Genomic DNA, 17,739 nt, shown 5'->3' on the forward strand with positions numbered 1-17,739 from the left:
GGCTGCAAGTCTCAAAAGTATGGTGAGTCATGCCTGTACTGCTACGTAACAACACCCCTGTGAGTTTGTATGTTTGTATTGTGTGTGTGTAGTGTGTCAGCAGCGGTGGGCTCAGCATCGTCCTGCTCCTCTGCTGCCGTTCATGAGCACAGACCTATTCTGGTCCCCTCCTCTGTTATGGCAGAGAAATATGGGCTGACACAACAGTGAGTTCTACAAAGGCCCAGCTGGCAGGCTTTGTTATGCAAGCATATTACAGCACTGTTCCTGTCGGTGCATTACAGGAATAATCCACCCAAAAACATGTTAATACTGTCACTAAAACAGCTATTGGCGCCGTACCCTGTATTTCTGGGCCCATTTTATTGTTTGATGATTGTGTCTTATTGCTGCAGTTAACAGCACGTGGGTTGGTGTTTGACTGGTGTGAGTTTTTCGTGAGTCTGATACTGTTATCATTGCGCTGATGCATCCATAAGACAGCTATTTTTGGCAGGTCATAACCAGATATGATATTAAAGATCTTAAAATGTGGTGTTTAATGCCAAAATATTGTAAGATTTTCCTTTGTTCGGGAAGAAAAAACCACTAAAACAGAATTTAGGCTTGCGGTGTTTCTTTTTTTTTTTTCTTACCAAATAAATTATGTATACTGCACTACTAACCATTCTCCAAAGTGGTTCAAACTTTATTTGAGTATGTCCTGAAATCAACGTGACATTATCATTCTGTTTGAATGCATCTGAGAGCAGAGACTGTTTTTTCCTAACATAACTGGTGCATTCACACACTTATGGGAAAATCTGACATCAAATTGTTGTGTGTTTGGGAAGTCGAAACTGGAGAGGCAAACAAAAAGGAGTGCATGAATTTGGGTCTGGTGTGCAGTCAACTCTCAAATCTCACAAAAAATGCAGGAAATTCTCAACAAGGAGGAGTTTCATTTTTATGACAATGTGGAAAAGATATTTACGAAGAAATAAAGCAAAAAAAAACACTGAAATCATTGTGAATTGTTTGCATATTAAATAAGCCATCAGCAACTGAATTTGTGTAAAAGCATAATGAAGTTGATACAGCGGAATTTGACATCAGTAGATATAAAACAGTTGAAAGGTTTTGGTTTTAATGCCTGTCTTTAACCCGCTGTAATCCTCCACACCACTGGGTGGCGCCGGGTCTTAAACGTCACGCCAACTGTGACGTTCTCGTTTGTTTTTACTGTCACGTGACCGGATGTGCAACTTCAAAACATTGACTAACAGCTGCAAGTGGACTTGTAGTGTCTGTCTCACAATGATTTTTGTGGATTATAGCTAACTTTTATCGCCGGGAGTAAAAGAAAAGTTGTTGGTTGTAGTGCTCGCGTGCCTCCGAGATGGCGGGCCCGCTGCTGGAGTTTGAGACTGAGATGTTTCTGAGTCTGTTCGGTAGTGACGGGCTGCTGGTCGTGGCGGAGGGGATGGGGATAGACCGCATCCTGCTGCAGTTCATGCGGGTCTACTCGGAGCAGGACAGCCTGGTCCTTCTGCTCAACACCACCACACCTGAACAGGTGAGGGAAACAGCGTTAGCTTGACGCTAGCTTACATGTCTGTGTTAAACTCCTGATAACTTGACCGTTGCTAACCAGGCGACGTGTGGCAGCAAGGAGGCTAAAATGAATAACGTTACAAATATAAACTGTTTAGTTCCTCGAGATGTAAAGAAAGAAGCCTTGTAGATAGCGTGATTTACAGAAATATATCTGTTTGAAAATAATCCGTAATCACTAAGTCCTATCGTTTTATTTATTTCTTTTTGTTTTATTTTACTTGGCGCATATTACTCTTTCTTAGCTCCTTTTGCCCAGTGTTATATAGCCTTTAAACTGTTTTAAATTGTTTTTATCATTTTCTACTAGGGAAGCATGATATTGTTTTTTGTTGGCCGATATCCGATATACCGATATATAACAACTCATTTGGCCAGTACCTGATACAGATATGGATATATCCACTTTTTTCCCCACTTAATTTTCGTACTCATTAGGGCTCTTCTGTAATGAAATTATTGCATGCATACTGGTATCATAATGGCCCACCAGCAGATGGAGACATGAAATACAATACTTTTCAACATGTGTAATATTCATTCATTGTGAAAATTTGCAATTCTGATAGTTCATTTTAAAGCCGATAATGGCCAATACTGATGATGTACCGATGTTATCGTGCATCCCTATTTTTTTTCCATTTATTTTGGTAAAGCACTTTGTAACTTTGTTTTGAAAAGCAGTAAAGCACCTCATAAAATCACATTTGTTATTACTATTAGTAGTAGTGGTAGTATTTTGATTTGTTAAAGCAGGAAAAGCACAGGTGGAATTAATAACATTATTGATGGCTGCATTCCATTCAGTTGAGCCAGTCTCAGGGGTCTGATAGTGTCCACGCTCACTCACTGTTATGACTTACTGGGACACATAGCTAATGTAATGGATCCATCATTAATGTTGTTATTTATATCTGTGCTTTTCCTGCTTTTCCATGCTCTTAATGGGGTTTATACAGTAGAGCTGCAACGCTTAGTCAATAAATCGATTATTTGATGGACAGAAAATCACTTGGGAACTGTTTTGATCATCAGAATCAGAACGCCTTTTATTATCAATGTATTATTAAAAAACAAAATGAAGTTAGGAGTGCTACTCCTGTAAGGTGCTGCAGTTAAAAACCATATCCTTAATACATCCAATTATCCAATTCGTGTAATACTAAGTAATAAACAGTAAGTGTAATAGGTTAAAAAAAAAAAAAAAAAAAACTACACATAGTATGTTTCTGACTGTTGCACAGTTAATCATTTATGTAATTTTTCAAACAAAAATGCCAAAAATGTGACATGTCCGGGTTCTCAAATGTGAGGATTTGCTGCTTTCTTTAATCTTACATTATAGTCAATTCAATATATGTAGGTTTGAAATGTTGGTTGGACAAAACATGACATTTGATGAGGTCACTTTAAGCTCTAGTATATTGTAACAAGCTGTTTTCACTGTTTTCTAATGTATTGTAGATCAAACAATGAATCCAGAAAATAATCTACAGATTATTCAGTAGCAAACATAATTGTGAGTTGCAGCCCTACAGTACTGTTGAGCATTACATAGCCTATATGTCATAATTAACTACACTACTGTAATACAGCACTCAGTGCTTTTAGTTTCGGCTGCCTTCCCGTGTCTGATTCTTTTATAAATTTCTGGGGCATTATTGTCACACCTCATAGAGGGAGCAGCCAGTGGCCTGTTGCACTGTGGCATCAAAACATTTTCATTTTATGCTTTTACTTTATGAAGCTGTAGTCCCACATGCCCTGCCCTTTTTTCACAGTGTGATGGACTGGCTGAAGTAAGCAAGGAGACCTTACAGAGACATAATATTGACAGTCTTGCATGACTCTGGAGTATCAAAGTTCAGAGTTTCACTGCTACATCTTGCTGCATCCAGTGTGTAAAGGTACTTAGAGCAGGTTTAACAAAAGTCTTTCTTTCTTGTCCTCCCTTCACAGGAGTATTTCACAGAGCAGTTGCGAGCGGAGGGTGTGACCCATCTGCCCAGGACAGTGACCAGTGACGTCAATAGCACGGAGCGCTATAATGTTTACACTGAGGGAGGAGTGCTGTTTGTCACCAGCCGGATCCTGGTGGTCGACTTCCTCACTGATCGCATCCCTGCTCACCTCATATCAGGTCAGACGACTACCGGATCATGGCTAAAATGACTATATAGTGTGGTTTTATTTCATCACCAACAATTATTAGTTTCATTTACTTAAAGAAGAACATTTGATTGTGTACTTTGTATTTGTATTCTGCAATTTTATGTCAGTTATTACAAAAACCTTTACACCTAACATCTTTTAACATTTGATTAGTTGGCTTGGACCTGGTTAAGAACATTTCAGTGCTAACAGTCACTCAGTGTGGTCTCAGTGCCAAACAAAAACCCAGACTAACATGCACAGACTATGTTTGCACATCACTCCCGCAGGCATCCTGGTGTATCGTGCCCATAAAATCATCGAGTCGTGTCAGGAGGCCTTCATCCTCCGCCTGTTCAGACAGAAGAACAAGACCGGCTTCATTAAAGCCTTCACCGACAAGGCCACGTCCTTCTCCTCTGGTTTCTGCCAGGTGGAGCGTGTGATGAGGAACCTCTTTGTCAAGAAGCTCTACCTGTGGCCCAGGTTTGACAGAACATAAGACATTTTTCACAGCAGACATTTAGACCTGCCACAGCAGGAAAAGCACATCTGTAATTTAATAGAGACTGCATTCTTCCCTCATTCTTCTTTGCCTTTGCTCTCTTAACCTGCTTCATTCAACAGGTTTCAAGCATCAGTAAACTCAGCGCTGGACAGACACAAGCCAGAGGTTGTGGAGCTCCATGTTTCATTGACGCCGGCTATGAGGGCCATCCAGAGCTCCATACTGGACATAATGAGCGCCTGTCTGAAGGAGCTGAAGCGCTACAACCCCACCCTGGAGGCAGAGGACCTCTCCCTGGAGAACACGTTAGGCAACGCGTTTGAAAAGGTCTGTCACTGTGTTAATGACATCGATTAAGCTGCTTTGGTGTGGAATTTTATTCTGAAATAAAAAATTTGCTTGTTTTTATTCCCAGACCATCCGTCACTATCTGGACCCTTTGTGGCACCAGCTGGGAGCAAAGACCAAGGCCCTGGTCCAGGACCTGAAAGTGCTGAGGGTTCTCCTGCTCTACCTCACCCAGTACGACTGTGTCACCTTCCTCAATCTGCTGGAGTCGCTGCGCTCTAGCCAAAAGATCTTCGGATCCAACTCAGGTAAACAAGATCTTACTTGGAAGAACTTTGGGGTAAGAAAAATATTTTTTATGATTAATCACCTTTATCCATGTCTGATTGTATCGCGCCTGTTGTTGTGACCATCAGGGTGGTTGTTCCTCGACTCCAGCACCTCCATGTTCATGAATGCCAGAGGTCGAGTGTACCGCTACCCTGAGAGCAAGAAGAAACTCAAAGTGGGAGCAGAGGCAGAGAAACAGAAGTCCTCCTCTGCTTCAGGTAACTGACCAACAAACTGATCTCTGACAACATGTTCTTCAGAGTAGATAACAGCAACGTTATCTGCTTGTATGTGTATTGATGTAAAATGACTAAAGGTTGGTGTATGTGTGTGTTTCAGAGTTGAAGCGGGAGCTGGTGTTGGAGAAGAGCCCAAAGTGGGAGGCTCTGACTGAGGTACTGCAGGAGATTGAGAAGGAGAACAAGAGCCCTCAGCATGAACCAGGTCAGAGCTCAGTTCTGTTAAAGCGCTGCAGGGGTCCATCATGTTCACAGTGTCATCTCTAATCTATGGATTTGCATATAATGGACTGTATTAACAAAATAGAAACTACCTTTTAGTTTCCAAAAGGTGGTTTTGTCGTCCATTGAAACGACCTCAATCTGCATAGGTGAAGCATATAAGAAGATTAAGTCTGCAAATTGAATTAAATCTTAAACAAAGCTGGCATTTCCCAGTCATCCTTAACTTGTGCTGATTAATCCTGGCCCACTGCCTTGTGCTACTGTTACTGCTACTGCTACTGCTACTGACTTAATCAAACATATGTTACATGTGATACTTGCAGTACATACAGTGAAGGAGAACTAGTCCCCTCGAATTTTGAGAGTTTACCAACTATGGGATAGGGCTTTCTTTCAGCAGATATTTTTGCTTGTCATATCAGAACAAGGTTGAACTACTAAGATCAGCGATGGCTGCATTCCACTTACTTGTATCAGTAAGCCAAATCACTGGACAACAACAACCGTGATGGCCACATGACCAGTCATAAAAATCCAGTGCTTCAAATTCAAAAAGAAACTATGACCAAACAATACATTTCCATAACACAAAAAAACTTATTATGGTGGATACAATATTCTCTGTCTTAGTTTTGGTGCATTAGGCTTTCTATTAATCTTGCTAAAGAGCCAACACAACACAATACCTTCAGAAAACCAAAACAAATAGGGGTTGCTCAACTCATTTTTTTTTTAAATAACTAACAAATGTTTCCTCAAGTCAGTGTACACAGGGCAGTGGAACACAAAATGACAATCATCCTCACCAGCACCAAGGTCACAAAAAAACATAAACAGGTTTTATTTTATTTAAGGTTCAGTGTAGTAATCCTCTTTGCTTTGAACATGGTTTCTGAGCTTTGGCTTCTTCCAAATCTCAACCTTCCACTGTTCCTAATGTATCCTTAGTTGTTTTTCTTTGATCTTACTCATGTTATGTTGCAAATTATTGCTGAAAATAAAAAGGTAAATCAGAGAAGTTGAAACAGTTAGCTAAAACTGATGGAAGTCTCTGAGGATACAGGCTTGTCTCACAATGGAACATTAAGGCCCTGATCACACAGAAAGCGTTTCAGCAGCTGGAGGCGGCCTGGGAAATTGTTTTTAATGAGAATGAAGCTTTTTGCTTGCGGCGCCTTGCTGACATCTTTGCCGGAGCGCTCTGAACTCCTTGAGTTGTGGTCATGACAACAAGTATCACAGAAAAGTTTGGAACCGCTGTAGTAAGCCATGTGAGTCAGCGTGAATGCATCACTATTAGTTGCCAGAAGGATGCACACACTCACCTAACCTTGACATGTGCGTGTGTATCTGTCTAACTGTCGAACATGTTGCCCCCAGGTCGTGTGCTAATCTGTGCCAGTGATGACAGGACGTGTGCCCAGCTGCAGCAGTACATCAGGCACGGCTCTGACTGGATGCTTAACCGACTTTATGCCCGCACAATTGGTAAAAGTGACTCTGCGGCAGCTGCAGCTGCTGCCTTTGAACTCGACACACAGAAGAAGGGCAACGGCTGGCCTAAAAAAGGAGCCAAGGGGAAGGAGCCTGCACAGAAAAAAAAGCCCACAAAGAGTAAAAAAAGGCCCTCCCTGACCCTGACCCAGATGATGGGGAAAGAGGAGACAGGTGAAGCAGCCGTGATGGGCAGCAGTGGAGATGAGGATGAACTGATGGGGGAGGATGGAGAGGAGGAAGAACAGCTGCAGCTGGATTTGTCATCAGATGCCTACTATGGTGTCCTGAAGGAGCCGCTGACTGTTATTCACCCACTTAAAGGCCTCACTGACCCACACAGCTTGACGCGAGTGCTGCATGAGGTGGAGCCCAGCTTTGTGGTGCTGTACGACGCTGAAATCAGTTTTGTCCGCCAGCTGGAGATCTACAAAGCTAGCCGGCCCGGAAAGATGCTGAGGGTGTATTTCCTTATCTATGGAGGCTCGACGGAAGAACAGAAGTACCTGACGGCGCTGTCGAAGGAAAAGAAAGCCTTTGAACATCTGATCAGGTCAGAACCATTTCCTTCTCCTCAAGTACCATATGAGTATCTGTTGATGTGTGTCAGCTTCTGATTGGTGCTTGTATGTGTGTTTCTCTGCAGGGAAAAGGCAACTATGGTTATCCCAGAAGAGAGGGAGGGGCGACAAGACACCAATTTGGACCTTGCTAGAAACTTAGACCCCGCCAATGCCACCACCAACACCTGCAATGCAGGCATGTCTATTTAACTCATTATTTAAAGGTTTAAATTTGCTCTGTTTTTTGTTCTCTTTAAATTTCCTGAACAGTGTCCCAAGTTTTCTAGAATAACTGTCTCATTATTTTGTGTTTCCATGTCCTGTCCAATAATCAGGAGGCCAGGAGCAGCCCAAAGAGCCCTCACGAGTCATTGTGGACATGCGGGAGTTCCGCAGTGAACTGCCGTCCCTGCTGCACCGTCGTGGGCTGGACATTGAGCCCGTCACCCTGGAAGTAGGTGACTACATCCTCACCCCGGACACATGTGTGGAGCGCAAGAGTGTCAGCGATCTGATCGGCTCATTGCAGAGCGGCCGCCTCTACACCCAGTGTCTCTCCATGACGCGCTACTACAGAAAACCAGTGCTTCTCATCGAGTTTGACCCAGCGAAACCATTTTCCTTAATGGCCCGATCGGATTTCCGTCATGAAATATCGTCCAACGACATTTCTTCAAAACTCACCTTACTCACCTTGCATTTCCCTCGGCTCCGTATACTCTGGTGCCCGTCCCCACACGCCACAGCTGAGCTCTTCCTGGAACTGAAGAAAGGTCGCCTCGAGCCCGACGCCGCAGCAGCTCAGGCAGTCACAGCCGAGTCAGACACAGTGGCTGAATCGGCAGACCTCTACAACCCCGGACCTTATGACTTCCTATTGAAAATGCCTGGGGTCAATACGAAAAACTGTAGGGCACTTATAAAAAGTGCAGACAGCCTGGCAGATTTAGCCAAATTCAGCCAGGAGACGCTGGCAGAAATACTCGAGAATGCTACCAACGCTAAGCTGCTGTATGAGTTTCTGCATAATGTCGCCGACGTCTCTGCTCCTGTGCAGAAGGCCAAACAGACATGATAGACAGTTAACAAATTTCCCCTGGAGGGGTTAATGAGGTGTGCTTTCACCTTCATCTGACTTATGTATGTAAGTACATATTAGTTTTGCATTATAAAGTTAAGATGGCAATGGTGCTACTGTAGAACGATGCAGACTGAATTCATGTGTTACATTTGTACAGTACAAGATTTTGTCATCAAAAGTGAAATATGTATTATATTAATGTACAGAATGAACTGCTTTTTCTATTGTAATGTCTAGGTTATTCTGAAAATTTAACATTTGTGAGATCTTTTTAAATATTGTGGCGAAAAATAATAAAGTCCTTAAATATTTTAGAACTGTTCTGTAATTGTTTTGATTGAATTTGAAATAATTAAAAGAAAGACAAAGCTGGCAGCACCATATACTCTAGTCACTGTTAGTCAGAGGTGGAAAAAATGCTCAAATACCAAAAAATGAATGGTACTTTATGTATTTAAGATCAAGATGTCTTTTGCAGGAAAGACCTGGGTAAAGCGGACAGAGAGAAAAACAAACAAAGGGACAAATGCATACAAACAAAAAACACACATAACATACATAATTACTAATAATAATCCAGCCTTATAATATGTATAAATCTGAATGTCATTGTCACTGATTGTCATTCTGCACAATGAGTACTTTCACTTGCAAAACCTAATTTTCATAATACTACTACTTTTACTTTAGGAGTCTGAATGCAGAGCTTTCACTAGTATTGCTACTTTTATAAAGTAAAAGATCTCAATACATTTTTCACCACTACATATGGGGTGTTTAGTTGCACAAAAAATGTCAAATAAGTCCAGAGTGTCAACAAGTGCAGCTGTCCATTAAAAGTTCAGAAGTAAAATGTGCATCGGCACAGATTTCAGGGGGCACACTGGGGACTTGTCTCCCTCAATGTTTAAAACATGCATTTGTCCAACCGCACTACAAACATAAGTAAGGTGGAACTCCAAACCTCTCATTTTAAGTTGAAACATAACTTACGCCGTTGAAAAAGTATATTTGGATTCCTACTTTTTGTCCACAACAGTTTCAAGTCTTGGAAAATGGATCTCTATCTCTACAAATACCAGTGCTTCATACTAACACTTACAGTCTTTTAGTAACTCTAATTTGCCTTTTGCCTTCTTTTACCTTGTCTGTTATTTTCCACAGTCGTCCTTTATGAGGTAATCTATTGAACTACAGTTGAACCATCACTCTCAGAGCATGATGTTCTTGTTCTCGGGCTCTGATGCAATCCATCAGTATGAAACACTTTCCTCATGGCAAGTGGTTAGTCAGTGCAGCTCACAGGAGTGATCTGGCTTCACACGTACGCTTTTACTTAATATAAACAGGGCAGTAGTAACAGTTTTTCCTGCATATTTAGTTTTAATAATGAGAAAAATCTTATAACCCATTTTATCCCCTAACAGAGGTTTGGTATAGTTTAACTATGAATCATAATGTGATTTCGTACATGCTGACCGGTAAAAGAGAGCAGCGATCCTTCCGCTGCGCCCCCCAAGGCTTCCAGCGTCATGACGTCACTCTGCATCCGAAGCTAGACCAGTCGCAGCCATTTTACTCCGCGAAATAAACTTCAATCTCACAGCTAGAGGAAACAACAAAATACACAACCTAATTCCGCTGACATTATGGAAATTTCACTGTGAACCGGAGCACGGACGGATTCGGGTTTCACCTCTTCTCATTTCGGTAAGACCACAGAGCCGGGGCGGCGCTGTCTTGTTTTTAGCATGTTAGCCTGTGTTAGCTAACCCGAGCTAACTAGCGAAACTGTGAGGAGGTTGTTGTTGAGGAGCTTTTGTGATATGCGGACAGAGGCAGCAGGCGAGGCTCGGTAAGACTGCACCGCAACGCATGGACAACGAAGGTTTGACTGTAATTAACCATAAGATATATAGTTTAGTCCCAGGAATGGTGGCTACGGACGCGGTAGGTTGTCATTTATGACTGGCACTGTCCGCAGCGCACTCACCTGTCAGATTTAAAGTAGCTAGCCAGCGTTAGCTTATCCCACACCCACCCGCCTCCACCACTGCGATAACAGTGGCTGTGGTGGATCCGACAGCCATGTCAGCCAATAATACTAATATAGATAAACGTATTCTCGCTATTTAAACAAGTAAGTTGTCAAGTCATTGTTTGTGAGTATGGTGTTTGTGCGCTGAATGTTTATCTCAGCCATTTCCTCTTGAGCCAGGATGCTCTCTGAATGCTGGGGCATGGCAAGCAGTATTGTGAGTTGGCACCCCTGTTACTCAAGTAATACTATCCACGCACGCGGTGTAATGAGGCCCCCTCGCGCTTACACAAACCCGATGATGTTATCTTATTGCCTGCCAATCGATTGAAGCGAGCAAAGTGAGGTAGTGCTGCAGCAAATCCAAACAGGTCGCGGTGTGTGTGAGTTATACAGACAGGCAGGATGTGGTGATTTCAGAGGCGGCCCCATCCAGTCACAGTCTGTGTCTGAAAAGTGTGAATTATTAGCGTTAACTTAAACACTGAACTCGTGGTAGGATGGGAAAGTAATTATCCCAAGGCTGTAGGCCATATATCCCTGCGTGTTTTGCTTATTCCAGCCCCCCAGTGCAGTATTAGTTTGCAGGGAGACTGTCTGCTCAGATCACCTCAGACAAGGGTTTCCATGTCTCTCCCTGCAGTGAATTAAATTAAAATGAAACCAAATATCACAGTGTAGGTAGATGTGCTTGCATTTTATAGTACCTGATTTTTGTCCACTAATTTTAGATTGGTTCTCCCCTTACAGTGATTCCTGCAAACCACACTCCTTTGACTTGCAGGAGTAATTAGTACTGACATGCTAGAGTTATCTTCCCACAGAGAAGCTCGCCACACGAGGCAGTTCATTCACATTTGTTTTAGTTTCTCAGAAACTTCTTTATATAACCAGCCTACATAACCCTAATTATAGGGCACACTTGCTGTAAGTTTGGCTGTAATGGCCTTTCTTTTCATAGGTGAGACAGTCCAGTGGTGTTTGGCCTCCAGCCATTGATCCTTTTGTACCGCTTTTTTAGAAGACCCTTTCAGCAGAGTCCACAAAGGCAGCCACAGGAAGGAAACGACCCCACATGTGTGTCTGTGGGAACAGAGCAGAACAGTGACTGGAGTGAATGAGCCACAGTGATGACATCATCTCTGTCTTATCTCTGGATAAAAGAAGACGTTATTGTTGGAACCAGACACTGTCTATTTAGGGCCCAGAAAACTGCAGACTCAGACTGTAGTTTGGTATGGACCAGTTCTCATGCTGCGTTCGTGTGTGTGTATGGTACATTCCATTGGCATCTCTTAGAATTAATGGCATATAGGGCTAGGTGATATAAGCAGTAGCCTTATTACACAACATAGCAAGCAAGATCTTGTTAGATAAGGTGGTGTTCATCGGCTTAAGCTGCATAATGATATGTATAATCATGCCGGTTTCCCCTGATTTCATTTTCTGAGATGTTACCCAGCAGGTCTTTGTTTTCTAAGGCGGTTCCCGGTCATCCAGGACACAGGATATCTAGTTTTCAGACAAAGCTTCGACAGGATGGGAGACCTTTTGTTTTTTACAGTTGTGCTGTGTAATGGTTTCATCACATTTTTCTTTCATAGACAATTGCCAGTGGTGTTTTTATGTCCTTTAACTGAAAACAGACCCCCAAGACAGTTTATGGTTTATTTACTCTGAGACCAAGGCTGCAGTTTTCAGCTATCACATGCTGTCAGTTGAGTGAATGTGTGAGTGTTTATATGTGTGTGTGAGTGCCGTGTGAAGGCTTCACAGCCAGACCTATTTGTAGTAAAGTTGACCTATGACCTGGTATGCACAGATTGCGAAGTGGTGGTATCTCTGTGTCTGCTGCTGTTGTGGATACACAGCGCTGTAGTTGTGTTTGTTACTACTGAATGGCTGCAAAATTATTGATTTGCTGATTGTTTTTGCTCAAAGTAGGATTATGAAATAGTAGGTTCCACATTGTTTCACATCTTGACTCCACACCCACAAAAGAGGTTGTATGTTTTTTGTTGTTGTTAATTTTTATTTATTTTTTTAGTTCAATCCCATCAGCCAACAATTAAGACAATCAGGAAGATGTTTGCCGTCGAAGGTCATAAAGCTTCTCACCTGCGCTGCATATGGCTTTATATGGTTGTGTGAGAAGAAGAACAGCCTCGGGGGCGGACACACCCAGAAACTGTCGTCATACTACTAAATTGTTGACATAATAGATTACCTAGTTAAACTCTGAACTTCTAGTGCTGCAGATAATAGAACACAGATGAAACCTGAAACCAGTTTTTGTTTTTTTGTTAGCCTAATTATAGAATCCTCCCTGATGAATTTAGCTGGATCCGAGACGCTAGCATTGCATTATGCTCCACAGTTAGCCTTGGGCATGTTGAGGAATATCTACAAACCACATTCATTGTCTTACTGCACAACAATGAGGTCACATGCAGGTGCAACCACACTCGAGCATGTGTACTCACTCAACAAAGAAATCCCAAAAGTATTAGATATAAAGCAAAGGGATTGTCAGAATTGTCCTAAATTTACTTTCCTCAACTTTGACAACTTCTAATTCTAACCCGATGATTGCCTGATGTTTAAAACTATTCACAATCTCGCACCCTCTCCTGCTAGAGGATGCCTGGCCTATCAAGGCAGTGGCAGTAGGACCAGAGCGTCTGCTAGGGGTGGCTGGGTACTGAAGTTCAGAAAGGCCTCCTTTGGTCAATCTGCTTTCCTGGTAAATATAGGTGGCATAATGGCATGAAATTCCTACCTTGAAGAGGCAGTGTAAAAGGGGCGATTGAAGACTCTGTAAGCCAACCTTAAACTCCGGCTTAAGTCAGCACAAAAGTGTCATCAACAGTATTTGCCTCTACATATTGTATATCATACTGGCTTTTATTTATTTTATTTTATTTTTTTACAGTGTTGGACTTTTATTTATTGTGCTGTCTAATGTGTTGTATTTACTGCTCTGTTGTTTATATACACTTGGCAAGGGACAACAGATTAGCTGCAAGCTAACTCTAGTGAAATTATTTTTAATCGTGTGCTGTCCTTGCAAAAATAAACAATAAATAGAATAAATCAAACTGAAGTCTGTTGGGTAATGGCAGTGTTATTGTCCCATAAATAAAGCGTCTCATTGAGAAGTCTCTAACAGCGATGTATTTTTAGCTACTCCAGTGAGAGTACAGGCATCAGTAGATGGCATTGTTAGTTTGTTGGGTCTTTTGTTTCAGTATCTAGCAGGGCTCTTTGACTTGTCAGTCTCATTTTGTGACTTTCCAAATCAGACCAGGATATGACTGATACTCCAAGCACTCCACAAACTCTTTTCTTTGCCTTCCTTGCTAGCTGTATAAATACTGATTGAAATTGTTTGTTGCCTCTGACTATCATTATCTGCATTACATTGATACCTCATATCAGTGTTGTTTTGTTTCAAGAATAAGAAATGCAGTAAAGTGCTGTTTTTCCCTGCTGGTGGTGATAAAGTTTTATCTACGGAGATGACTCTCTTCATCATTGCCTTGATGAAGTGTTGAGTGGACCAGATCACAGGTTGTTGGCAACACGTGTAGCAAAGAAAGCAGGCGATGTGTTGACAGGGTGCGCTTGTTAATATTACTTGTGGTTGCATGTTACAATGTTGATGATTGACTTCAAGTGTGTGCTGTAGCAGAATGATATGATACTACGCCGACCTACCCAAACCACTTTCTACCCTCTATTGCCGAGCACACCTCTGACTCTAGTCGTGTGTTTACTGGTACGTGTCTGTGCCGTGTGCCTGCGTTACCCTTTGATGAACACATGGTACTTGTTGCCTCGTGCCATTAAAAGAGCAGTCCGGGGCAGAGCAACACGCAGTGCCTGCCATCTGGATCCGCTCTTTGATTCTGCTGGGGCAGCTCCGATGTTTATCCCACAACGCCCTGTCAGCCGTGACAGTTGTTTGTTCCTTTCATAGCCTCCTTTCTCTCTCTCTCACTTGTTCACCCACCCGCGTTCACCCCAACACACATACACACACACACCGCATGTAGTGCTCTGACTGTTGGAATCCTGCCGTCACTTCCTGTGTCTTGTCTTTTGCTCTCACCAATTGAAATCCATTTACCATCAGATTGATAGTTTGGCTTATGGGGGCTTTTTGTTTTTGTCATTTAATACATGCTTTTTATGTACAGTACAGGCCAAAAGTTTGGACACACCTTCTCATTCAATGCGTTTTCTTTATTTTCATGACTATTTACATTGTGGATTCTCACTGAAGGCATCAAAACTATGAATGAACACATGTGGAGTTATGTACTTAACAAAAAAAGGTGAAATAACTGAAAACATGTTTTATATTTTAGTTTCTTCAAAATAGCCACCCTTTGCTCTGATTACTGCTTTGCACACTCTTGGCATTCTCTCCATGAGCTTCAAGAGGTAGTCACCTGAAATGGTTTTCCAACAGTCTTGAAGGAGTTCCCAGAGGTGTTTAGCACTTGTTGGCCCCTTTGCCTTCACTCTGCGGTCCAGCTCACCCCAAACCATCTCGATTGGGTTCAGGTCCGGTGACTGTGGAGGCCAGGTCATCTGCCGCAGCGCTCCATCACTCTCCTTCTTGGTCAAATAGCCCTTACACAGCCTGGAGGTGTGTTTGGGGTCATTGTCCTGTTGAAAAATAAATGATCGTCCAACTAAACGCAAACCGGATGGGATGGCATGTCGCTGCAGGATGCTGTGGTAGCCATGCTGGTTCAGTGTGCCTTCAATTTTGAATAAATCCCCAACAGTGTCACCAGCAAAACACCCCCACACCATCACACGTCCTCCTCCATGCTTCACAGTGGGAACCAGGCATGTGGAATCCATCCGTTCACCTTTTCTGCGTCTCACAAAGACACAGCGGTTGGAACCAAAGATCTCAAATTTGGACTCATCAGACCAAAGCACAGATTTCCACTGGTCTAATGTCCATTCCTTGTGTTTCTTGGCCCAAACAAATCTCTTCTGCTTGTTGCCTCTCCTTAGCAGTGGTTTCCTAGCAGCTATTTGACCATGAAGGCCTGATTGGCGCAGTCTCCTCTTAACAGTTGTTCTAGAGATGGGTCTGCTGCTAGAACTCTGTGTGGCATTCATCTGGTCTCTGATCTGAGCTGCTGTTAACTTGCCATTTCTGAGGCTGGTGACTCGGATGAACTTATCCTCAGAAGCAGAGGTGACTCTTGGTCTTCCTTTCCTGGGTCGGTCCTCATGTGTGCCAGTTTCATTGTAGCGCTTGATGGTTTTTGCGACTCCACTTGGGGACACATTTAAAGTTTTTGCAATTTTCCAGACTGACTGACCTTCATTTCTTAAAGTAATGATGGCCACTCGTTTTTCTTTAGTTAGCTGATTGGTTCTTGCCATAATATGAATTTTAACAGTTGTCCAATAGGGCTGTCGGCTGTGTATTAACCTGACTTCTGCACAACACAACTGATGGTCCCAACCCCATTGATAAAGCAAGAAATTCCACTAATTAACCCTGATAAGGCACACCTGTGAAGTGGAAACCATTTCAGGTGACTACCTCTTGAAGCTCATGGAGAGAATGCCAAGAGTGTGCAAAGCAGTAATCAGAGCAAAGGGTGGCTATTTTGAAGAAACTAGAATATAAAACATGTTTTCAGTTATTTCACCTTTTTTTGTTAAGTACATAGCTCCACATGTGTTCATTCATAGTTTTGATGCCTTCAGTGAGAATCTACAATGTAAATAGTCATGAAAATAAAGAAAACGCATTGAATGAGAAGGTGTGTCCAAACTTTTGGCCTGTACTGTATGTGATTATTGTTTTTATTTAATGCCATAAACCTTCAAGGAATCAGCATTCCCCCGAGATGTATATATAAACGCTTCAAGAAATCAAAGCCACAACAGAAGCAAATATTCACTGCAGTAGCTGTGATGCTGTGGTCAGGGAGGTACCTACATAAGCAAACATAACATAGCATGTAGTACAAGACCATTATCTGCCCAGAGTGTCAGTAAATTGACACATCAGTCAAACCATAATCTAGTTATCTATTTTTATACTCAGTGCCTAAAGAGTCCTGAAAGCTTCTATGTGCGCAGTTGATTGATTGTTATTCTGAGAGTCTCTTCCCTCAGATTGCAGCTTGATGCTCCATTAAAGCTGTTAATTCATCAGCGCTAAGAGTTTCTATTGTCTCTGCACGGAGGATCCACTTCCATTGTCATACAGACCACTGCAGGTTTTTCCTAGCAACCCGAAAACATCAAATCAGACCTCGATGCAGCCTTGAGTGTCGGCTAGTTTCATTCAGGCATCTTTAAGTGGCACTTATCATCTGGTTTATTCTGCACTTATCTTCAAACACATCTATTCATGCTACATCAGTGTCTGGTTCGGCACTGTGCGTGTATGTGTTTTTATTTGATTATTTTTGAATGGGTTTTCATTTGCAAGCATAATACTGAATTAGTTTGTTGTAGTTGCTCCCTGGCTCTTTAAAATGTATTCCTTTTGAATTGATTCAGTTTTTTGGGGGGTTGTTTTTTAATCTTGTTTGCTGTAATATTATATCTTTTTTGTTTGTTTTATGTTTAGAAAAAGTATTTTACATTTTCATTGACAGAAGTTACTTCTTTGGAATAAACACTGGAAGAGAGACTGAGGCAGAAAAGACTTCCTACAATAACTCACTGAAAATTAGATATAAAAGACATTACACAACTGAACATATTATTCAGTGTCAATCTTTTTGGTGTGCAGGATAGAGGTCGAATCCTGCTGGATCATCTCTTCGAGTTGCATGTGTGATATTTATATTAGCTCCTTTTTGTCTCCTGCAGGTTTGACTCCATGGCTTAGTGTGACTCTTGACAGCAATTAACCCGGACGTCTCTTGCCCCCCCCCCCCCCCCCCTGCTGTCCTCTGCCACTTCAGGTAGGCATGAACTCACTGACTGAAGGAGTATTATTGTTATTGACTCATCAACAGTTGTGGGTATAATGGGGTATAATTATCTGGTTATCAGTGAGGTGTATAAACTACACTGCAGACTGAAGTCTCTACGCACAGTGACCTACTGAGGGACGGCTGACTCATATGAACTGTCCAAATGCGCATCGGCAGATTCACATTATAAACGTCTGGTGTACAGAGTGTCTGTATTGTTAGTGTACTGCACCAACAATAGATTTTTAAAGGCCAATATAT

The 17,739-nt window shown here is 42.2% G+C and overlaps 2 protein-coding genes across 4 annotated transcripts in view; both read left to right on the forward strand.

The window, feature by feature from the left end:
• Positions 1-1,259: 1,259 nt before the first annotated feature.
• Positions 1,260-8,786, forward strand: ercc4 (excision repair cross-complementation group 4). The gene is made up of 10 exons (XM_033610934.2): positions 1,260-1,555; positions 3,553-3,733; positions 4,035-4,230; positions 4,372-4,579; positions 4,668-4,848; positions 4,957-5,088; positions 5,210-5,314; positions 6,715-7,381; positions 7,475-7,587; positions 7,727-8,786. The coding sequence occupies exons 1-10, from the start codon at positions 1,379-1,381 to the stop codon at positions 8,464-8,466; spliced, it is 2,700 nt and encodes an 899-aa protein (XP_033466825.2). The 5' UTR covers positions 1,260-1,378; the 3' UTR covers positions 8,467-8,786.
• Positions 8,787-10,003: 1,217 nt separating this feature from the next.
• mrtfba (myocardin related transcription factor Ba) overlaps positions 10,004-17,739 on the forward strand; it is a 32,683-nt gene continuing 24,947 nt past the window's right edge. For 2 of the 3 annotated variants that reach the window (XM_078163608.1, XM_078163610.1), the window contains exons 1-2: positions 10,004-10,182; positions 17,372-17,466. The gene's annotated coding sequence lies outside the window, so the exon portion shown is untranslated. The remainder of the gene's footprint in view (positions 10,183-17,371; positions 17,467-17,739) is intronic. The other variant, XM_078163609.1, reaches the window with a different exon arrangement.

This window comes from Epinephelus lanceolatus, chromosome 21 (genome assembly GCF_041903045.1).
Source record: "Epinephelus lanceolatus isolate andai-2023 chromosome 21, ASM4190304v1, whole genome shotgun sequence".
NCBI lineage: Eukaryota > Metazoa > Chordata > Actinopteri > Perciformes > Serranidae > Epinephelus > Epinephelus lanceolatus.

What these genes read in the sequence shown, in the direction of transcription:
- ercc4 (XM_033610934.2), top strand. Translation starts at nt 1,379, where the DNA reads ATGGCGGGCCCGCTGCTGGAGTTTGAGACTGAGATGTTTCTGAGTCTG. An exon ending in TAGGCAACGCGTTTGAAAAG is followed by an intron (nt 4,580 to 4,667) that starts GTCTGTCACTGT and finishes TTTTATTCCCAG; the next exon opens with ACCATCCGTCACTATCTGGA. An exon ending in GAGCCCTCAGCATGAACCAG is followed by an intron (nt 5,315 to 6,714) that starts GTCAGAGCTCAG and finishes TGTTGCCCCCAG; the next exon opens with GTCGTGTGCTAATCTGTGCC.